The 24,278-nt window shown below is 40.7% G+C and overlaps 2 protein-coding genes across 2 annotated transcripts in view; both read right to left on the bottom strand.

Annotated features, from left to right (window-relative positions):
* The window catches only part of CENPI (centromere protein I), a 45,155-nt gene extending 34,188 nt beyond the window's left edge, over positions 1 to 10,967 (bottom strand). The window contains exons 1-5 of the mRNA XM_079911307.1: positions 10,909 to 10,967; positions 8,933 to 9,168; positions 8,173 to 8,310; positions 3,963 to 4,081; positions 3,574 to 3,681 (exon numbers count right to left, since the gene is read on the bottom strand). Of these exons, the coding sequence (XP_079767433.1) occupies positions 3,574 to 3,681; positions 3,963 to 4,081; positions 8,173 to 8,310; positions 8,933 to 9,155 (588 nt within the window). The 5' untranslated portion in view covers positions 9,156 to 9,168; positions 10,909 to 10,967. The remainder of the gene's footprint in view (positions 1 to 3,573; positions 3,682 to 3,962; positions 4,082 to 8,172; positions 8,311 to 8,932; positions 9,169 to 10,908) is intronic.
* A 3,148-nt stretch (positions 10,968 to 14,115) lies between these two features.
* Positions 14,116 to 24,088, bottom strand: TMEM35A (transmembrane protein 35A; the record flags this gene model as incomplete). Its single annotated transcript, XM_079911131.1, has 2 exons — positions 23,954 to 24,088; positions 14,116 to 14,529 (listed from the first exon to the last, which is right to left on the bottom strand). The coding sequence occupies exons 1-2, from the start codon at positions 24,071 to 24,073 to the stop codon at positions 14,116 to 14,118; spliced, it is 534 nt and encodes a 177-aa protein (XP_079767257.1). The 5' UTR covers positions 24,074 to 24,088.
* Positions 24,089 to 24,278: the final 190 nt, after the last annotated feature.

The raw sequence follows: 24,278 nt of genomic DNA, 5'->3' as shown, positions 1-24,278 counted from the left end.
TTTTCCCCAAAAATGACTTAGAGTGACACAGTTTTACATTTCTACAAATTTCTTTAATGTTTCTGACTTAATAGAATACAGCTGGATTCTCTGCTTCTGCATTAAATCCGCTACAATATGTTGTTCTGATTGAAGTACATGAAGAAAAGCCAGCCTCACACAGATATGTAGTTGGAGAAGAAAGTAATATTTTAATAGCCTTTTCAGAAAATCGCGGATATTAGTCTTTGATACTTCACTAAAACTTGGTAAGTGATAGCCTCTTAGGGAACAGCTGCAATGTGGAATCTGAAATCTTATCAATGAACCGTCTTTGTACTCTGTTCCATTAAAATTCATTGATATATCTTACACTTTGGATGGCTCTTTTACCCATGCATAATTTCATAATATCATACTTGATAATTTGGAAATTAGCTATACCAAGCTTCCAAATATTGACACATTTCATTATACAATATCTAAAAATCACATTCATTAATATTGCTACCATCCTCATCAGGAAAGTCTTTAAGTATTGGGAAGCTGTCAAGTTCACAGTGGCAGATACAAATTTTCCAAACTTGTAATTTTTGCTTAAAAGCTCAAATTTTATCACTGGCAAAAAACAGTGCCAGTTGTTTTCTTTGAAATGACCAGCTCACTTTGTTCATTTTCAAGAAAACATCTGCCAAATACCCAAGTCTGAATAACCACATTTTATATGTCAGTCACTCTTTGAAGTAAAAATGGTATTCTGTGAAAAAAGCAGCTGGTTTAGCTCACAACTCAATCACACAAGTGCTTTTCCTCAGGACAACTGTTGTACTTTAGTATGCAGAAGGGATTTATTTGTACTTCCCATTTCATCAAACATAATATTAAAGATGTGTCTCACAGGTTGAAGTTTAATATAATTAATGAAGTAATTTTTACTGCTTCATTTGGGACAGTATTAAGTGAAACTAGCATTTTTGTTTTTTACTGCAGTGAAGAACACAATGACCACTAGTACAGTCTGGCCCCACTGCCCTTATTTGTGCTAAGGCGCCAGCAGTTTTATCCACCATCAGTACAAATGTCAACACAGTGAAAATAGCTAATAACATCTTGATATTGCTATAAAGATAACTTGAACCACTGAGACCTCCTGAAAGGTTCTCAGGGAGCCTCAAGGGGTCCACAGAGCGTATCTGAGAACTGCTAGTTTAGGATGTCATCATCAAGTTAGTCTCCTAATTAGTTTTCCTGACTCTAGCCTCCATCATAATTCATAATGTTTGGCACTACTAGATACAGCTTCCTACAGTGTTGCTTTCAACATGTTCTGCCCCAAGTTTTTCAGTGATTTCCCCACTGGATATAGGATAAAGTTCAAATTCCTTACCATCACATTTAAAGACCTCTACAATTTTTCCTCACCCAACTTTTTCAGCCTTACCACCCACCACTGCTTGACACCAATTGTAATTAAGTCAATCTGATCTATTTAAGGTCTCTTGAAATACAATTTACACAGTTCACAACTTTGCTTGAAATATTCCTGTCATATCAAATATCAAATCTCAAATCCTACTCAACCTTCACGGCCTAGCTCAATGCCTACATACTTTATGATGCTTTTTCTAATCACTCTGGTTTACAGTGTTCTTTCCTTCCTGGGAATATCACAGCAATTATTATCCTCGTGTTAACATATACTGTCTTTGATAATTTAACTTATACATTATTTAACTTTATCTGCTTTCCTTAGTCCCCCAACTGGATTATAAACCCCTGGAATATGGAAACTCTCTGCTAAACTTTGAATCTTCTACATTGCCTCGATCAATGCAATGAACACAGTCAATTTTTTAAAAATGAAATCAATGAATGAATTCCCTTTCCAGAAGCAAGAGGAATTCAGTTAGATGAATGGTTCACATGGTCTGTGAACTACTGATGGTCCTTGAAAGTCCTCCATGTGGACAGTAGATTGATTTCTTAGAGTTATTAACGTTTTCAATGGGAATAATTATGCTATTTTATCAAAATCAGCCCATTGGCATCTCATGAAAAGTAATCCTCTCCTCATTAATTCTGATGAGGTTTTCACAGTGTTAATCAAGAAACTGGAAACCATAAACAAGACCAAAAGACAACCCTCAGAATGGGAGAAAATATTTGCAAATGAAGCAACTGACAAAGGATTAATATCCAAAATTTACAAGCAGCTCATGAAGCTCAATAACAAAAAAACAAATAACCCAATCCAAAAATGGGCAGAAGACCTAAATAGACGTTTCTCCAAAGAAGATATACAGATTGCCAACAAACACATGAAAGAATGCTCAACATCATTAATCATTAGAGAAATGCAAATCAAAACTACAATGAGATATCATCTCACACCGGTCAGAATGGCCATCATCAAAAAATCTACAAACAATAAATGCTGGAGAGAGTGTGGAGAAAAGGAAACACTCTTGCACTGCTGGTGGGAATGTGAATTGGTACAGCCACTATGGAGAACAGTATGGAGGTTCCTTAAAAAACTACAAATAGAACTACCACATGACCCAGCAATCCCACTACTGGGCATATACCCTGAGAAAACCATAATTCAAAAAGAGTCATGTACCAAAATATTCACTGCAGCTCTATTTACAATAGCCCGGAGATGGAAGCAACCTAAGTGTCCATCATCAGATGAATGGATAAAGGAGACGTGGCACATATATACAATGCAATATTACTCAGCCATAAAAAGAAACGAAATTGAGTTATTTGTAGTGAGGTGGATAGACCTAGAGTCTGTCATACAGAGTGAAGTAAATCAGAAAGAGAAAGACAAATACCGTATGCTAATACATATATATGGAATCTAAGGGGAAGAAATGTCATGAAGAACCTAGGGGTAAGATAGGAATAAAGACACAGACCTACTAGAGAATGGACTTGAGGATATGGGGAGGGGGAAGGGTAAGCTGTGACAAAGTGAGAGAGTGGCATGGACATATATACACTACCAAATGTAAAATAGATAGCTAGTGGGAAGCAGCCGCATAGCACAGGGAGATCAGCTAGGTGGTTTGTGACCACCTAGAGGAGTGGGATAGGGAGGGTGGGAGGGAGGGAGACGCAAGAGGGAAGAGATATGGGAACATATGTATATGTATAACTGATTCACTTTGTTATAAAGCAGAAACTAACACACCATTGTAAAGCAATTATACTCCAATAAAGATGTTAAAAAAAAGAAAAAAGAAACTGTACAATAAGTGACTCAAAGGACCCTGTTGAAGTGGTTTAAAAGGGAAAAGGTGGCAATCATTGCTCTAGATCAGCAAAGAGACTCCAATGTGAACTCAATTCTATCTGTTAGAATTATTTCCTTAAAAAAGATATAAAGCAAATGCATTAAAAATTTTATTTGTTAAACTGAGAGACAGGTGTAAAGATGTTTTTTATGTTACTCTTTATACTTTTCTATGTGTTTCATATATTTTAAAATAAGTAAGGAAAGTGGTGTGGCACTTTGAAGCACATATGGTGCATCGATATACAAGCGCGTACCATTTGATCGATGCATGATGCTGTCCAATTTTTACTTACCAGTGCATCATCTTGCAATGAAGCAAAAAAGAAGCCATAGAGTAAGTTAATTTGCTCCTTGTGATCAATGAAGTCAAACATTGCAACCAGCCAACGATAAAAAAGTACCTATTGAGAGACAAAATGCTTATCTTTAGAGAAATATAACTTGCAGAGAGCTTAATTTCCCCCTCAGGGCTGTTTTAGAAGCCTCTAGCACAAAGAAGGATAATAAATTTTATCTCTCAGTAAAAATTTCTGTTTGAACAGACTCCTTGCATCAAGCTACATTGTTCCAAAACTACAGGCTTTGCACAAAAGGCCACTGCCATTACTCCATAAGTGGCTCTTCCTTGCCAGCCCTTAAGTAGTTCTGAAGGACTTACCATCAAAGTGTTTAAAAAGATTACCTTGGTGCTACCAGAACACTTGCCAACACAAAGCCAAGAGACCGCCGTAACCACAGAATCTTCTGATATTAGAGTTGCTGGAATCATACACTTGAATATCCGAGTGTTTACAGCACTCCCTGGAAAGCAGACAAACTCTAAATCAAACTACATTTTGGGATCTTGACTGTTTCCTTACTATTATTAACTCTTAGTCCTAAAAAGTTCACTTCACATTGAAGGCAATAAAATAATATTCAATATCTCTTATCATCATTATAAAACATAGTTTGAAACAAAAATGTACCTTTAACTTTTAATATAAACTATAAAGCAAATTCTTTGGTTCTAATATTTTTATCTAACAAGGGAGGATGAGTACAGGATTTCTTCTTGGCATGATGAAAATGTTTGGAAATTAGATAGTGGTGATGGTTGCACAACTCTATGAATATGCTAAAAAAACCTGAATTGTATGCTTCAAAAGGGTGAATTTTATGGTACGTGAATTACACCTCAAAAGAAGTCTTTTACTCCTAGGAAAATTTCAAGGACTTTTTAAAATAGCATAATAGATTCTGATTTATTTAAAGCTACTCTAAGATATCTTGCATGAGCTGCTACATTTAAGGATAAATAGATATATTTCTAGTCTCCATTCCCCCCCCAAAAGTGGGAAGGATAGCAGAATCAAACAACTATACTATTAGCTGGTAGTAATATCATTCTATATTGGTCCAATCTTTCCATCATACTCTCTTGGCTTCTATGCTATCCTCCCATCTGCTAATAGAAGTGAGTTTGCAAGTAGTTTTGTGTATACCCTATGTCAACTTCTGCTTATTAAGGCTTCAATAATTAAATATACATGTATATCATCAATTTCTTTTTGTATTTAAACATTGTTTTATTCGCATTATACAGTGGTGATCACAACCATTCACTGGAAAAAACAGTGTTCTCAACTTCTCATGCAAGTAGAAGCCTCAACAATATCTTGGATACATGTGTCTTTAACCACTGTTTTACAGGTATTATAGCGTGGTAATCACATCCATTCAGTATAACACTGTTCTCAATTTCTCCCACAAGTAGCATTCTTAGAAACATACAGGTCTTTAAACGCTGTCTTACATGCATTATAGCATGGTGATCACATCCATTCACCAAGATAACACTGTTCTTAACTTCGCCTGCAAGTAGCATTCTCAGAAACATCTTATACATCTTTTCTTTTCCTACTAGTGTAGACCTCTTATTTTTTTAATAAAAACTGTATATATTTAAGATGCACAACATGATGATATGATATAATCAGCCCTCCATATCCATATGGATATGGATAAGATGCACCTGTGGATTCAACCAACCACAGACAGAAAATATTCGTTTAAAAAAAATTCCAGAAAGTTCCAAAAAACAAAACTTGAATTAGCCACACAAGACAACTATTTACGTGGCATTTACATTGTATTTACAGCTATTTACATAGTGTTTACATTGTATTAGGTATTATAAGTAATCTAGAGATGATTTAAAGTGTACAGGAGGATGTGTGTAGGTTATATGCAAATATTACGCCATTTTATCAAGGGATTTGAGCATCCTAGGATTTTTGTATCCGCAGGGGGTCCTGGAACCAACACCCGGCAGATACTATATACCTATATATAATAAAATGACTACTACAGTCAAGTTAATTAACATTTTATCTCCTCACATAGTTACCATTCTTTGTGTGTGGTAAGAGCACATGAAATCTATTCTCTTGCAAATTTCCAGTATTCTATACAATATTACTAACTATAGTCATCATGTTGTACATCAGATCTCTAGATTTATATATCCTACATAACTTCAATATATCTCATCAATTCCTACCCCATCATTCTGTGGAGAAGAAAGGAAGCAGGGATGGCAGGTAATGAATCACAAGAATAAAAATCTCTGCTTTCCAGTCTCATGGTATCTTGTTTTTACTCCTCTCTTCTCCCCTACTCCCATCCCCCAACCCTTGTAAAGTTTACAACAGTCTGACCGGTAACACTTTACACATGTACCAAATTCAAAGGGAGAATTCAATATAGACTCTATTCTTACTTCCCAGTGACTTTTCAATTACTAAAGAGTCCAAAGTCCCTTTGTACCTAATTATGACATTTCTAGCACACCTGCCCCTCAATATGTATTTCAACTTAGCAAAAGAGCTACATATAAAGATCTGGTAGTGATGGTGGATATCACAGAAATAACTAAAAGGAGAAAAGCAATTAATGAGGCTACATATAATGTCACCAAATTCCAGCTCAACAGAAAAACGAAATTAGACTAGAAAGCCAGAGATTATTTTTTAAATTGTTACATACAAGTTTCTAACTCTGAGGCATGCATTTTGAAACATGCATGCATTTGCAATAAGACCTGGCAAACATCACAAAAACCTTCTAAACATTAATTTCTGAGATATCAAAAAAGAAAAGAGAAATTCCAAAATAGAAAACATCTGTACATTCTATACATGTTTTAAGGGGAGAAGGGATAGATAGAATTGTTCTCGATAAACACTAATCAGTTAAATATGAATTCCTAGAAATTTGTCAAAACCAATTTGAAACCACTTAGAAGAAGACCAATTTTATTAGGTCAAATTTAACTTTGTAGGAAAACAAAGAGAACTAATCAGGTAAAAATAGAGAACTAGGGACTTCCCTGGTGGCACAGTGGTTAAGAACCCGCCTGCCAATGCAGGGGACATGGGTTTGAGCCCCGGTCCAGGAAGATCCCACATGCTGTGGAGCAACGAAGCCCATGCACCACAACTACTGAGCCTGTGCTCTAGAGTCCATGAGCCACAACTACTGAGCCCGCGTGCCACAACTACTGAAGCCCATGCACCTAGAGCCCGTGCTCCGCAACAAGAGAAGCCACTGCAATGAGAAGCCCGTGCACTGCAACGAAGAGTAGCCCCCACTCGCCGCAACTAGAGAAAAGCCTGCACGCAGCAACAAAGACCCAACACAGACAAAAATAAATAAATAAAATTTTTTTTAAATATAGAGAACTAAAATTCCTGGAAGTCATATACTGAATTTGGCTAGTAATGTGTTGTCTCTCTCTCTCAGACACACACACACACACACACACACACACACACACACACAGACACACACACACCTGCAAACATGATAGGGTATGCACAAAGGAACCCAATATGCAAGGGCTAGAAAATGGTATATAAAGTATTCAATTTTGATAGGTGTCTTAATTTAAAAAAAAAAAAGGAGAAAACCCAGTAGCAGTGTGGTGCAGCATAAACACTAGAAGGGGAGTTAGGAGATCTGAGTTCCCCAGTTCTAGCTCTGAGATTAAGCAAGTCTCTTTAACCACTCTGGGCTTCAGTTTCCTCACCTTTAAAATGAGAATGTTCAAGGGCTAAAATACTCTCTAAGCCTAAATTTGGGTGAGGGTAGGTAAAAAGGTTCTTCTCAAGTAAAAAGAATAATGGACAGATATTATTTCTTTCTAAGAATCTCCCCCCACTGCCATTACAAATGAACTTAGAACAGAAAAGGAAGCATTGGCACAAAAGAAAAAGCATCTTGACTATTAAGGCCACAGAGACTGGAATGGAGACAGTATCAACAGGGACTTGCCATAGATAAGTGAACCTAAAGGCAATAAACTAGACCAAGTGATCTCTTAATGTGCCTTCTGGCAACACTATTTAAATTATTATCTATCCTTCCTAAGAGAAATACTAAAAATGGCTCCCATGTATTTGGTGACAAGAATTCATTTTATTGGGGCTTCCCTGGTGGCGCAGTGGTTGAGAGTCCGCCTGATGCAGGGGACGTGGGTTTGTGCCCCGGTCCGGGAGGATCCCACATGCCGCGGAGCGGCTGGGCCCGTGAGCCATGGCCGCTGAGCCTGTGCATCCGGAGCCTGTAGCTCCGCAATGGAAGAGGCCACAACAGTGAGAGGCCCATTTTATTTGTAAAGATATGTGATAACTAGCCATTTTCAGCATATGCACATAGAAACTTTTAGTTCATAAGGTAGTCTGAACACAAGAAAGGCCCATCTTATTGATATAATCTTATCAGATTGGTTTTATGAAGAGAATAGGAAAATACATAGTTCTTTAACTGCAGCTGATTCCAATCAACAATCTAATTCAAAGTCTGAAAGGCAAAACAAATAGCAAACTGAAAAATTTATCCCCTTGACATACCAAATTTGCCACTGAGTGCCACATTTAATAGAATGTCGATTCCTTCTGGAGCTAAGCCATTCTTCCATGCCACATTTTCCACAGTTTTCAAGTGTTTCTCCAAGGTTTTATCTTTACTCTGTGAAGTTTTAATGGAACCTGGAAGAGGAACAGTATTAAATAGTGAGGATTTTAAAACTCTCTCACTCCTCAGCCTCAACAGTTACAAATTAGGATTCTTCAAAGGAATAGCTTTACGTAAAAGATGTCTTCCTAAAAACCCTTCAAAGCCTTTAAAACCCTTGAATACTTCACAGCAAAGCAGGAAAACTGAATCCTGCCCTGGCTTCTCTGCTCTAAACTAACTAAAAGCACTGAACTTAGACTAAGCTGTTTCAAAAACTAGGGCAGTGGTTCCCAAACTTTGCTGCACATTGGAATCACCTAAGGAGCCATTAAAAAATCCCAATGCCTAGCTTGTATCCCATACCAATAAAATCAGAAAGTCTAAGAGTGGATGCCAGGTACCAGTGGGTTTTAAAGATTCTCGGGAAATCCCAATGTGTAACAGTTTGGAAACCACTCTGCCAGGAACATGCTTTGTTGCTATATTCCTAGTACCTAGCATATTGATACGTAGTAAGGGCTCAATAAATGTCCATTAAATAAACAAAAATCACAAATGAGCAAAAATATGCTTTCCTTTAAAAATCCTTAAGAAAAAAAGTCTGAATATTTTTAAAGGAATAGGACTTAACATAAGGAAAACAATCTGTGTTACCTTTCTCAAAGTATGTCAGTGCTATTTGCAGAGCGCCTTCTGCTTGATCATCAGCACGTTCATAATCTTCCACTGGATTGTTTTGTCCATGTTTCGAGATGCTCTTTGAGTCACTTAGGTCCTCTGTTACTTTCCAGGCTGAGAGTGTAGTCTGATAGCTATTACTACCTTGTGAAGTCCTCTTTCGTGCCTGAGAGTTCTTAACTTTCCGTTGAAGTGACATTACTGCACGTGTTCTATACAGAAACAAGTGTCAAGTTACCATTAACCAGCCAAACTGTCCCTCCCTTTTTACTCCACAAAGACAGGGATCACACATGCCTGTATTCCCACATTTAGTACAGAGGACCTAGCATACAAGTACACAATAAAAAAACTGACAGCAATCCAGGCAACAAAAGCTATAGGTTAACTTTCTCAAAAAGCCCTTGACCTAAATAGGAACAGAAATGACTCTCCAAGGTAACATTCACTAGCCGGCCTTGTGAGGGGAAAAAAACAGTAAGAGTACAGGCAACATAACAAATTCTCTTAAAAGGGCTATATCACATAAGTGAGTCCAAAACTAATCCATCTCATGAACTCAATGTTACTTTCTCCGCTCCTATTTTTCTCCACCCTGCCTTGATTTTGCTTTTAATCTTTAATACTGCCTGCTTTGTCAGTGCTAAGTTAAAGACAAACTGGTGGCCAAACTAAGGATTCTCAGAACAGAAACATGCCCCGATAATTCACTTATTCAATAAATAATTACTGAGCATCATCTACAATATATGCCACGCACAATTCTACTCACCAGGGATAAAATAACAAAACAGTCAAGGTCTGTGCTCTCATGAAACTTATGGGGGTGGAGTGAAGAGGAGCTGTGAGAGTCAATAAATAAGTAAATAATAGTGAACATAATATACAGTGATGTCATAGAAAAGAGGTGGGGGTGAGAAGCTACTTTGGAATAAGTGTTCAGAGAATGCCTCTCTGATGTGAACTGTAAGCTGAGATTTGAATGCCAGGAGGAACCAACCATGTTAAGAGCTGGTGGAAGGGTATTTCATGGAGAGGAAAGAACAAGATATGCTAAGACCTTAAAGCAAGAGCTCTGTGTGTTAAAGAAACAGCAACAACACCAGTAAGAGGCGAGGGTCGGTGGGGGTAGTAGCATGAAAGAGGTACAGAGTAGTAGGAGACGAAGTCAAAAAGGCAGACAGCGACTGCTATATTGGGGCTTGTAAGCCAGAACAAGGAATTTGGTTTTTAAGTGTCATAGGCAACTATGGGGGAAGGGAAGACTGTTACAGAGGGGAGTGATACCATCTGATTTATGTTTTAAGATCATTTTAGCTGCAGTACGAAGAATAGAATGTTAGGGGTGCAGGAGTGGAAATAGACAATTAAAAGGGTCTAGCAAAAGTCCAGAAGAGATATGACTGCAATCTGAACCTGGCCTAAGGTGTAAATGGTAGGAAAGGTAGAAAATGATGGTATTTGTGAAATGTTTTGGAAGGAGACTGGGCAAGGCCGTAATAAAGGAATTAGATGTAGGGAAAAAGAAAGAGAGGAAGCCAGAATGACTTCTAAGTTTTGGGCTTCAAATAGGAAAAACTAAGGGAATGGTCGTAATGACACTCAACCCCACCTCCCTAGAACAGATGAGGCTGGAGCAGAAGAGCAATATGCATGTCTAACCCACCGAGAGGTTCCAGGTTCCGAGTTGTTTTTTAGGGTCCTACGAAAGAAGAGCGGGCGAGCAGCTTCTGGCCCTTTCCAGTGGAACCGTCCCATCGCTCCCCAAGGACCCCCTTTCACAGCCTGCCCCAGCAAGGACCGAACTTGGCCGCGACAACTGACCCATTGGGCAGATTCCCGTTCTGGGGGAAAACCCGACACCTTGTAGGACAGTCTTACTCAGAAGTCAGGAGATTGATTCCCTTCGGCCTCGGGGCTCCCACTTTGCCCGGTGTTTAAAAGCACCTCACCTAAAATACTCCTCAGTCCCAAAGCCTCTGGAGTCCAAACGTCACCTCCCGGATTCAAATGAGCGGGCTCCGCCCCGCGCATGCGCTTCCGAGGCGACACAGGGGGCTTCAGGGCGGAGCCGCGCGCTCTGCTGAAGCCTGATTGGTTGGGTCACAGCTCAATGGCGCGAGGCGGCGCGCGCGCCCACGCTGACGCAAACGCAATTCCGCAGAGCCGCCGGCCACACCCGCCAGGCCCGGGTACGCCCGGCTAGCGGGCAGTTGCTGCTGAAATCAGCCGATTGGCTGATGTTCCCACTGTTCTAATATTGTTCCCATTCGTCACTGTGCCTAAAACGGAACAATTAGTATCTCGGTTCTTGAGTTTAACAAGACCAATTACAGTGATCCATTTGCTCAGATTGACCCCAAATGTCGGGCTTTGAATCTGTAGGAAAATATGAAACTGCAAACTTCTCAATAAAGGCTGCTTCTCCCATGTTGGGCAAGAGAATTAGGTTAAAGGGTCTGACACCTCTGAAGCTGTCGCTAGGAGGTGGGAGGAAAGGACGGCGGCTGAATTTGCCCTCCTTTTACCGAGGATGGGCACGCATACCTTCTAGAGTATGCTGGAAACGTATATCCTGAGCCAAATGTGGCATCTTGTAGGTAGCCGGCCAGTCAACAAGTAAAGATTCCTAACTTTGAGGAATCGATGGACCTTAAAGAAACTGGCTAAAACAGCAGCAAGGGCTTAGTCTGAGACCTGAACTTAGTCCCTAGTTTAGTCTCTTACTAGAGTAGGAACTGGAGAAGAAAGATAAAAATTTAATGACTCTCACTGATTTTTTGAGGCGAAAATATACCCATAAACTATAGGCAAAAGTGTGGGAGGGGGCTTCCCTGGTGGCGCAGTGGTTGAGAATCCTGCCAATGCAGGGGACATAGCTTCGTGCCCCGGTCCGGGAAGATCCCACATGCCGCGGAGCGGCTGGGCCCGTGAGCCACGGCAGCTGAGCCTGCGCGTCCGGAGCCTGTGCTCCGCAACGGGAGAGGCCACAACAGTGAGAGGCCCGCGTACCGCAAAAAAAATAAATAAATAAAAATAGAAGTGTGGGAGGAAACTTTGCAATCTTGGGGAGAGATGAAGAATCAGACTAAGTTGATGTATTTGGGAAAGACTACAGCAAAAAATGATTATTTACCACATCTTACATTGTTTTCAAAGTACTTTCAAGAAATCATATTTAATCATGTATGAGAACTGAGTATTCAATATTTACTATGATAGCTGATCTTCCTATCTAGTAAAACTGAAAATTTCTCGAGTCATTTTTTAATAATCATTTCATACTCAAATGTAAATTGGAAAGAATTTTAAGCCTTCAATCCTCTTATTTTTGTAAATGAAATTGGGGCCCTGAGTAGTAAAATAACTTGCCTAATGTGACAAGTCTGTGGCACTGGAATTTATGCCAGTTTGTGGATGCATATATAGTGAGACACTGGTTCATCTTTACTTAATATACCTGCAATTATTTCTGAAATCATTCTTCTACCTTCCCTTGGCATCACCTAATAAAGCAGAACTCCCCAAACCTGGGAACTGTATTGAGATCTAATTTTGTGGCTTTCTGTCTTATGTGCTAACATCACAGAAGTGTGAGGAAACTTAAATGAGATTGGAAAGTTAGTAACCTCATTAGTATATTAAGTTATTGTACTCCCCCTTCTCTTTATTCTCCTCCCTCATCCACTCAAAAATAAGACAACCTGAATCCCATGACATGACCTTTTCTTTCCAGATTTTCATTATTTGTCCAGACCATTTCCTCCAAACTTCAAAAATTTTTATTTTGAAAGAATGAGAGAAATAAGACAGAGAGGTATCAATCAACAAGAACAATGATATCGAAGAAAATACAATAATTTGTACTCCCCCCACACACAACACTCCCACCCCTTTCCCTATCCCTGGCACAATAATATTAAAACCATCAAAGCACATCTAACAAGGAGAAGCAGCAGTACGTAATGAAGAAAGCAAATTTTCATACTGCTCAATCCAACTAACCTATATCAAATGTCCTTCCCCCAGCTAAACTCAACTCACTGGAATGATAAAGAGGTGTAGAGGAGACAGCTGTGGGGGTAACTTGGATCTCTGCTTACACTAGCAAAGCTTAGTGAAAATTCAATAGGAATAGTGAATCTGTTTGGCAGAGAAACACTGGATACGGCTCCTCTGTCAAATTTCAGATGATTTAAGAGAACAGCTAGTTTGAGATTCACAGACTTCTAACGGGACTAATCCTCGCTCCCTCAACCACAACAGTGGAGCAGCTGCCAAATCCTGGTTAGCTGCTGAGAATAGTGGAAGTGAGGCAGCGTTTGGCTTAAGAAAATCCAAAAAAGATGTCCGATATAAAGTTTACTGTTTCAGTTTCCAAGTGTGAGTAAAGGAGCTTAGTAGGTTGGGCTCCGACAAAGGCAAGGTGAAACTTCTAATTTTATCACTTGAAGAATTAGATTATCTATTGACTGCACATTTCCCTTATTTTAATTAAACTCAGTATGGAGTATTTACAATTTAAACAACTGTTAAAGTAGAAGTTAATTCATTTTACATGTAACTCAGTGTCTCAAATTGAAGGAAATTTTTCCTAAAGTGGTAGGTTTAAGTTTTCAGCTTAATCTAGTGAGGGATTCCTCCATCCCATGGGAATACATAGTTTGTTTTATACCAAGAAGTAAGTAGCGTTCTCTTTATAGGAGATTTATTTTATTCTGCCTTCACTAGAATCAGTCGATAAAGGGAAGATACCTATGCAGGATTAGTTCAAGATCAGAGCCTTCTCCTTCGCACGTGTGTGCAAACACGCAAACACACACACACAGTAAGTAACATTTTCCCACACTTAATCTCACAGTCACATGCTTGCTGGAGTCCATCTCACAAATACACTTCAATAGTTAGCCATATACATGTACATGCAGCAAGATGTGAGAGTTGCCCCAGAGTGATTAAAGGTGGTGCACATACATCTATGTGGGGAGGTCATTTTAGGGTATAGGTGTACACAAGCCAATAGGGCCATTAATTTGTAGGTTATATTTGTCCCTTTTCCCCCAAGATAAATAAATCAAATGAAAAACACACACTGACATCTTCCTGGGTGTCATGGAGGCAACTGCCTGGAAGGTCCACTTTTTTGCACTTCCGCTTTCCTACGACAATTTCATTTTGCCCTGAGGGGCCTTCTCATATAAGGACGGCTGCTCCTCGGTATTTCCCGCATTGCCGGTACTCCCCGCATTCCCTGGCAGCGAGGATTTCTTCTCAGAGGACCGGTCTTCGGGCTTTCGGGCAATCAGTAGGCGGCAGGTGAGCAGGATGCCGAACACCAGGGCATGGGCGTAGCGTTTGAGAGGATCACCGACTAGCTGGTGGAAGAAGAGCACAGCCAACACCAGCAAAAGTAGGAAGAAGTTGGCCACATCTTTGGGACGCCCAGGCACAAGGGTCATGACAATGCCACAGGCCACCTCAAGAGCACCAATGCTTTTGCGGAGGAGAATGGAATTGATCCCCATTTTCTTCAGCAGAGGGAGGGCTCGGACATAGCTCTTGTAAGCACGTTTCTAGAGTGGAATACCATAAGGAAATCGCTGCATTAACCATGGTTTTAACATTAGAATGAAGAAAACACAAGCAAGGTCCTTCTTCCCCACCATTCCCTTTCCACACCAGCCAAGCGTGTCATATTCTTTTTTTACTGTGCCCCCTAAATAAAAGCCTTGTAATTAAGGAAAAAAGCAAGCAATCTGTTGAGATCCCTGTGATTTAAACCTTAGTAACAGCACCAAAGGTAAGAGAATTTGGCTTTATAGTTTAAAAAAAATTTTTTTGGGTGGGGGCCCACACCATGTGGGTGGGATGCGGGATCTTAGTTCCCCAGTCAGGAATCAAACCCATGCCCCCTGCAGTGGAAGCACCTTTTATTAAAAAAATTTTTTTCTGATCATAAATCATAAACAACATTAAGAATTTAAAAGAAAATTCACTGGGCCCATAAAAACTGGTACCGATTAGCCATATCCACATTTTCTAGTGCCTACCTTGTCCAAACCCAGATGCATATGAATACCAACAAAAATGAGACAAGGCGGTAAAGCCTCACTAATTTGGACTTCCCTAATTTGGAATCTGTGTTAATTCAAAAAAGAGCTGAGTTGGAGTTTACATTTGTGGAATCTGTAAAAATAAAAAAAGTGTGTGCTAAGCAAACAGAAAAATTTAAATGTATGCAAATGTTAGCCCCTTATATATCTTTAAAATATGGTAAGACAAAAATCGTTCTTATGATCATTGAGATAAATCCCTAGGATTTTACAAGACACTACTTTGATTAGCCTGGTTCAAGTTCATTAATTTTAATTCAATAAACATTTATTGAATACCTATTATGGATTATGTGATGGAGATATAGAGATGAATATGATAGGGTCAAGAAGCTCTCAGTGTAGTGGGGGGAAACAGATGCATAAACAACATTATAAAGCAGCACGGTTAGTGGTATATAATAGAGTACTGTATAAGGTCTAATTGTAGCCCAAAGGCAGATATCATGGAACAGAGAAGGGAGGCACTGGATATACTACAAAGTAATAGAATTATATTGACCTTAGAGTAATAGATAATCATATTTTTCACTATTCAGATTGACCCAATCCTCATTTTGTAGTAAATTGATGAGATTTTATCAAGTGTCTTTCTGGTTTTGCCCACTACTTTGTTTTCATGAAGTATCCGTTAATTCATTCAATATTTATTAAGTGCCTCCTGTGCTAGGCATTGTACTCGGTACTCCGGACACAGACATCAATCATTCAAAAGCCCTGCCTTCCTGAAGTTTGAGTTTATGAGAAGAAAAGCTATAGAAGTACATAAGTGCAATAAAGTGTTATGGGTGCTGAAATAAACTATGTAGTAGGTACAGTGGAGGCACACCAGAGTGGTCAAATCTCCCTAGATGGGGACTGAGAAAAGCTAGAGCGGAATCTTAAAAGAAGAGCAGATGTTCGCAAGATCAATAAAGGAAGGGCATCGAGGGCAGAGGAAGCTGGATGAGCAAAGGCCCTGAAGCACAAAATAGACTGGTGTGTTTCGAACACTGCCCCAGCTCAGCATAGGTTGGGGGAGGAAGGGGGAAAGGGTGAGACATGAGACAGAGAAGGCAGATATGAATCACATCATGGACTGTTATGTTATGGAGCTGGACTTTATCCTATAAGCCAGGGGAACAACATAATTTGCTTTTAAGGAAGGTCCCTCTGGAAGTAGCATGGAGGATGGATTGGAAGGGGTATGCCTGGAAGCCAGGAGATCAGGTGAGAGAACTGGACTAGAGTAATGACAGTAAGAATAGAGGGAAGGGGAGAGACTCAAGGATACTTTGAATGCACAATCAACAGGAATTGATGTCTCATTGGATGTGGACACTGAGGGAAACGGAGAAGTCAAGAATGCATCCAGAAGAAGAGGGGGATGGGGCAGGAAGGAATGAGGAACTCAATTTGGAGTTTTTTAGTTGAAGTATCTCTAAGACACCTAAGTGGAAATTTCTAGTAGGCAGCTCAATAATAGAGGGTAAAGATACAGAATTGACAGTTATCAGTATGCCCAGGTAGAATGTATACAGTGGGAAAATGTGTGACAGACATTTAAAAAATGGGAGGAGGAAGAGAATCCACAAAATAAACAGAAGCAAGTGTGGTCAGAAAAGTAGGAGGAAAACCAGGAGAGATGGGGTCATAGGGGCCAAAAATTTTAAGAAGAGAATAGTCAAAAGCACCAGATGCAAGACAAGTATTACAAGAATCAGGCAGAAAGCCAACTTGACCTGTCAGGAGCATCTGGTGCTTAGAATAGTGTTCACACACTCTAGTTTGGAACAAATGTTAAGTCATTTCTCTAGTGAATGCACCTTTATTTCATGGATTAATTATCATGAGTAGCACAAGATAGTCCTTTATGAGTACTGTTTCAAGACCAGTGGTTTAGTAAAAAATAGAATGGATTTGGATTCAAACAGGCTTGGCTTCAAATCCGATATCTGTCATTTTCTAGTTGGTGTCCCTGGGCAAATTATTTGCCCTCTCTGAGCCTCATTTTCCTGAGCAGGGCTGGGACTAAGATAAAGTAAGCCTATGTCCCCTGAGTGTAAAATTTAAGAAGGCACCAAAACACTCATTGATTAAGGTAAATAATATCCACAACAAATAAAATATCACAACTTTAAATAGAGGCAGGATCTGATTCTGCACTTGCACAACACTGCCTCACACCTCTTCCGAATCCTAGCCCTGTCAGATCCTGTCTTTATTTACCTTTATTCACCTCTGGTCCCTAACCTGTTCCTGAGCATATAGTGAAACACAAAGTATCAGTCGTTCTTCCTCCCTCTTCCCATTTTAGGTTAAATCAGGGATTTTCAGAGAGAAATTAGGAGAGAGGTTGACCAGTAGGCAGAGTAAAACCCTGGGCTGAACTGAGCTAGACCCATGTGGAGCAGAGCTGAGCCGAGGATTAGGGCATCTGGCAGTTTCCTCTCACTATTAACCTAGATGTCACCTGCCCACTCTCTCTCCCTCAACACTCTGGTGATGGTAGCAGGGGGACATAAGGGAAAGAAATCCAGACCCAAGAGTTTTCCTTAACACTTTTAAGCTAGGACCTTTTAAAATTAGCAACACAAAGCTCCCCAAGAGGCAGTTCCTAAATCCTAAGTGTAACCTTCTGACATAATGAACACAGGAAGCAGGATGAGCTTCTTACAGCCAGTGCACAGCCAAGATTTCCAGATGCTGACTGAATGGCTTCTGGAAACATTCCTTTTTTGCCTAGGGCTAACCACCCATCATTTAGGAATATATTTTTATCTATACTATAGTGAAATCTGTAGGCCAAATTTCAGGTCTCTAAATCAAGTTCCTATGACTTCAGTGATCATTGTTCTCTGCATTTGCTCTAACTACATATTACTTTTTCAGTTGTTTATCTAACCTCTTAAACTGCAGCTGTAGATATTTTTATGCAGCAGTTGCCTCTTTCCTTCTTTTCTCAAGAGGAAACTGCATGTGGATAAGTCATTTCATCAAATCTTTAGTTCAAAGCTGAGTAGGTACAGATAGCATCTATTCTCCATGACTCCAGACAGGGAACGTTTAACTTGTTAGAGATGGGACTAAGCTTGGATGAGGTTTTGACAGTCTAGGAAGCCCTTTATTCTTTCTCCTGTGGAGTAGGATAGAGACATCAAAAGTATCCTACTATTGCCAGCAGCAACAATACTTGGTCTGGGCCACCTCAATTCCAACAACAGAAGGGTCATGTGTCTTAAGTCTATAGTAATTAGATCTCTAACGACTTTAATTGTTCTGACAGTAAGAATAAAGGGAGTTGACTGAGTCACTCTCCCAAAAGGCTCTGGAAGCTCACTTTGTTATGTCTGTTTCTTTTTCATTGCCATGACCCAGACCCTGAAACCATAGTTTCCTTATAGGGGAAGGAAGCAGGAGACAGAAGGGTTTAGTCAAATGTTTCAAACCCCTTTAATCAAAGGCAGTCATCTAGCAATATCCTTGGGCTAAGACAAGCTAAATTCCAATTTTAGTTTTGCCCCTAAATTGCTTGCAGAAAATTACTAAGTATTTTATTACCTCAGTTTCCCCTTTTGTAAATTAAATGAGCATTTTGGAGATTTGGTCAAAGAATCATAACGTCATAGCATCAACCAAGGGCCACACACACATATTTTATCATTAATGAACCACACAATTAGAAATCCATATGTTTGCAAGCCACAGTAATTATTTTAATGATAATAGCAATGATTCAAGCAGGTCCATTTTTATAGTATGAGACTATATGATTCAGACATGAGTCAAAAGCATATGGAGCCTTTCGTTAGTTATACCTTTTTTCTTTTTATCATTTATTCTTCACAACACCCCAGGGGCCATGATCTCATATTAATTACATTAAACTTGAGCAGCTCACAACTGGTTTACTTTAGTTCATTTATGCTAGTTAAAAGAAAAAAAATAGCTAATATACTGTATAATTCCATTTATATAAAGTTCAAAAACAGGTGAAACTAACTTATATTGTTGGAGTTGGGATTTACCCTTGGGGAGGTAGTAATCGGAAGGGGCCAGGAGGGAGGTTTCTAGGATGCTGGTCATGTTCTGCTTCTTGATATGGGTGCTGGTTACACAGGGGGATTCTGAAAATTCCTCAAGCTGTATACACTTAGGTGCACATTTCAGTATGTATGTTATACTTCAATACAATTTACAGGGAAAAAACTATATGAAAGCAAAGAGGACACTGACAAAAATATATTTTGGCTAAAAATCTCAGCCTGGTTGATATCTTAGATCATAAAGGCTACATAAGTGCTGCAAAATTTACTGTTTCAAGTATGATTTTCCTGAATCTCTGTAGGAAAAATAGCCATATGTGAATCATAGATCATTTCTTAAATGCAATAATAAACCATCACATGTTTAATTGCCAAATATCCATGTGAATGAAAAACACCTTTAAAGCAGTTCTACCTTCCACTGTCATATAATGCCCACCTAAAAAGGAAGCTGGCAAACCTGGTCCTACTAACCAAAGTGGATCCCTCCCAGATTGCATCTAAGGGGAGAAGGGTCTGACTTCCACTGTCAGTCAAAAGTCGCTCCGAAACAAGCACAGCTGTTGGCCATTGAGAGGCTATAAGCTCCCTGGCACAAATGTCAATGTAGTTTAGCTTAGGATGGCTAGCTGTGTGAACTAAGCAAAGTCATTGCACATCTCAGGGTCAGTTGCCTCTCTGAGGGAATAAACGTACTGTAACACCTCAGAGAACAGTCTAAGCATCAGTAAATTACTATCTTATTATTATTATCTTAGTATTATTACCTTATCATTCCAACTATTATGTAGTTGGAAAGCAATTAATAGTGTGATTGGAAGTATAAAAGATCGCCTATGGACATTAAATAAACTGCCCAAACGTATCTGGAGTATTTTCCTAGGGCTACACAAACCCTGGGGAAATACCAGAGGGCATTTAACTATAAATCAGCAAATCATACAAATCAACAACAAACCTTCCCTATAAGGGGATGCAAACAAGTGGCAGAGACCTGCCCTGTCAGAGACTTGCCCTCTCTTCCTCATGGTCAAAATCCTTTAGCTTCAATGTGACAGGATTTGTGGTGTTTTCTTACTATTCCATTTGTGGCCCTTTGTGCTTACAGGATAGAACCACTGTCACAAAGAGCTGAATACCAAATTTAGAGCAAGTCAACCATTCATATGTTAAACTGCTTAGCAGCATTTGTAAGTGCTGTCTCACAATTTCAAGTGAATTAATGAAGGCATTTAGTCAGGGGAGTGGTCAGTCGTGTTGAATTCACGTGGGATTTAGAGTACTCTATAATGACACTTGCTAAATTGGGAGGAGGTATGGAGTGACACATACCAAACAGGCTATTCAAGAGAGGCATCCGGAAATTCTGCATGGGATCCACTGTGTATTACCCAGCAGCAAGTGTGGAGTTTTCTATATTAGCTGACTGCATAGAGGTCTGTTCACCATGGCATAAGGAAATAGCATCTTGCTCTTTTACATGCCTGATTTCAATCCCTTAAACTGGCCATTTGAATTAGTCAGGAAACCACTGAGTAAAATAGAATCAATTATCATCACCTCAACCCAGAGCATTTCTTGAACACCTACCATATTCATACACTGTACTAGATGCTTCCATATGTAATCTCAGTTAATATTTACAACAAATTCCTGTGGTAGGTTGTTATCCTCATTTTACAGATGAGGAAACTGAGACAGACACTAAGAGTGTCAGGTCTTGAACCCAAACCTACATGACTCAAAGTCTGTATTCCTTCCACTAACCTTTCCTGACTTCCCCAGTAGAGACAGGAAAGAAATTCATAGTCATTTGTTTGTCTGGTTTTTAGCAGTGATTTTCTATGCAGGGGATAATACCTAAGCATAACACTAATGGCTTTAGAACAAGAAAAAATAGTTGACAGAAAAGCAAAAAAAAAAAACAACTCTAAATTTGAAAAATTGGTTTCGAAGTAAAATGAAACCCCAAAATATGGGATTGGGGCAGTTAAACTGGTACCAAAAAAGGAGAAAAAATGTGCCAGATATTTTCAAGAATCGGTTGTAAGTTCTGACATCCAAAAAAGCAGTAGTAACCATTAATGACTCCTCTACTGGGAATACTGAGTCACAGACTTGGTTTCTAATCTCTGCTCCAACAGCAGTTTACCCTAGGATCTTGGATAAGTCATTAAACTTGCTCTGTTTCAGTTTATCCATCAGTAAAATAAGCATAACTTTAAAAAATAAATCTACCTCACAGAGATGTTTTAAAGAATAAACAACAAGAGCAACAACAACACCTTGAGATTTTATACAAAAAGCCACTGCAGTCAATACATGACTAACTCCATCAATGCAAAGGAATCACTCCTAAATGCAAAACAGAAAATCCCAGAGAGTCATCCCAGCTGATCTCTGGTTGGGCAAGAAATGGCTTCTGAACTGCATCATCAAGAGCCAACCAGAGAAATCTGAAGGGTGGTGACAAGCCAAGACAATGCTACAATGACTCATTCATTCACCCAGCCACTCAACAAATATAAACTGAGCAACTTCTGTGTACTAGAACTGAATCGTCCCCACTCCCTATGGATTCAACAATAAAGCTGGGCCGGCCCAGGCACTATGCAGTGGGCCCTATGCCAGAAAGCCATCTCTAGCCTGGGGCCCAATGCTCAATGCAGGAGGGGACCCTGGAAAACGGCGGTCTGAAAATCCTCCTCAAGCTTCATGCTACTGTGAAGTTTACCTCCCAGCTAGATATAGTTCTTCCATTGCCTCCAGATGCCCCTGAGCACAGAAGCACGGAATTGTGCATACATACACACACACAATGGTTCTGTACTGCTGTATTAGATTATACCTATTTAAATATGTTCCTTTGTATGATATGGAATCGTCATATATTTCTTCTGCCTTTCATTGAACTGTAATAGACAGCTCCACGCCCTAGGAAGAAACCTACTGAAAACCCATTTGTGGCTGGTCCTCCTCATGAGCTCCTGCCAAGCTGATAGGAAGCTTCCCGGTGACTCCATCTTAGTTGGATTGCCTGCAAAACCTAACACTGTACTTAGGGTGCAGCTTGGGAGGCCTCTAAAGCAGCTGAGCAGGATATAGGGAGACAGGGAGTATACTGAAGAGGGGTACTATGTCCCTAAGGCAAGGGAAAGCTTAAATATACCCAAGGCACACACACATAAACATATAAATGTATGCATATATGAAAAGGAAAGAAAAGCAAGAGCATATGCATTTATTTATAATCTAACGCCAAACTACTGCTGCCAAGACAAAAATATAGTGGTAATTCCCCTCCACCTTTTCCCTCTGCCTTTGGTGGCTTCTGCTACCCCACTTCCCCTCCCCTCCCCAATGCAGGCTGCCTTGGATACTCATTTTGACCTGATTTCAATTCCATCTGGTCAAATGTTCTGGGAGGAGGGAAAGGGGGAAGGAGAAACACATTAGGATTTGCAACTGGGGCTAGACCTTGGCCCCTGAGTCCCAGCCACCCTCCCCGACGCCAAGGTGATCCTGTGGTGAGAGAGACATGGGAAACACCAGCTCAAACCCTGAGACAGAAGCCAGAGCTGCCTGCAAACATTTCTGAGCGTCTACAATTTGCCAGACTCCATCCACTTGCAGCTCACGTTGAGGGGCTCTGGAAGGCTCCGCAGTGAGCTCCAGGAGAGCTATTTATTCCTGTCAACTGTCAACGTGTGGAGCTATTCCTCCTTGCGTTAGCCCTAATGGGGAATCCCTCTTGTCTTTCTTCTCTCTCCCTCCTGTTCCTCCCCTAAGCTCTTTTCCTTCTTGACCTTGAGAACCCATTAATGGGCTCCCTCCCATTACTGGCAGCCTGGCAAAAGCAATGAGAAGCAGGTTCTCTTCAGCTGGGGCGGGGAAATGAAGAGGCAAAGTGACAGGGGGAGAAGCGAGAGCGGAAGTGCTGGAAACATCCCCTGCCATCACCTCGTACTCCACAGCATAGGAACAAGTCCTCTTCACACCCAACTGTGGAGAGCAGCCCAGCCCCCAGGTTGCAGAGGAGATGTTTTGGCCATTCACCTTCAGGTGATTCTAACTCTGCGGAGGGGAAAACCTGCAGAGGGCCTGGCCCTGGGCATCCACAGGAGACAAGGTGGGGATTAAGGACTATTTTGCAGGAGAAGAAAAGCAGACTTTACAGATTTTGCAGATTAGCCCATATACAAAACAAAATAAAACAAAACATCCAGCTCTCCCTTGAGAGAAGGGGAAGAAGCAGGCTCTCGGTGACCTTTATTTGGGTCAAGTCGGCTTTGTCTCAAGGATATAGACACACGCCCAGGCAGCTAGGGGAACACCATCGGCTCTCCGCCAGGGATGAGGAATACCTTCCCTGCCCCTAAAAATTGCTTGTTTCAGTAGCCCATTCGCCCTCAGCTCTTTCCTCCTTGCCTTTTGTTCTTCCCCAAGATAAATAAACTCTCCAGCTTGCTAAACTCTTAGCTCCAAGGGAAGGAATCAGACTTGCAGACTGGCTGCCGGGACTTTGGGTGTGCTGGAAGGAGGGGAGGACTCCTGCCAATGACAGGTGTTACGCAGGTCTCAGCCCTCCGGTTTACTTGGGGGTGGGGGTACTCACTGGGCAACCCCTCCCCCAACTGGCATTCAGTGGCTCCAAAACAGTTGCTCCCGGCATAGCCTGCAAATGAAATCGCTCTCATCCAGCTGCTCCTTCCCAGCTGCAAAGTTGTTGAGGAGAAGGGAGGGTCAGGGGTGGGGGTAGGGGTGAAAGGGCTGGGACCATGGACCGGGAAGGAAAGAAGGGGAGAGGTACTCGCCATCCCTTGGGGGTGCGCTCCTCATCACCCGTTTGCTTCACTTACCATCTCACTGTAGGCATCCTTGCTGAGCCTGGGGGTCAACTTGATAGTCCCCATGAAAACAAAGAAGAGTCCCAGGGCCACTGAGAGTGCCACGACGGTTACGGTTCTAGGGGATGCCATGGGGTCACCAAGGCAGGTCCCGACTAACACTGCTGCTTTGCGCACCCTGTCTAAGGCGCAGGCACTTAGCACAGAGAGAGCTAGAGGGACGCTGCGGAGGCAGCAGGCAGCTAGAATGACAAAGGGAGAGGAGGGAGCTCGAGGGAAAAATTGAGAGACCGAGATTCAACCTCTCTCACTACAACAATCGCTGGGTCCTAATGCC

This window comes from Stenella coeruleoalba (assembly GCF_951394435.1).
Source record: "Stenella coeruleoalba genome assembly, chromosome: X".
NCBI classification, from domain to species: Eukaryota; Metazoa; Chordata; class Mammalia; order Artiodactyla; family Delphinidae; genus Stenella; species Stenella coeruleoalba.
Note: the sequence above shows the minus strand (reverse complement) of the source record. Positions and strands in the feature narration are given on the sequence as shown.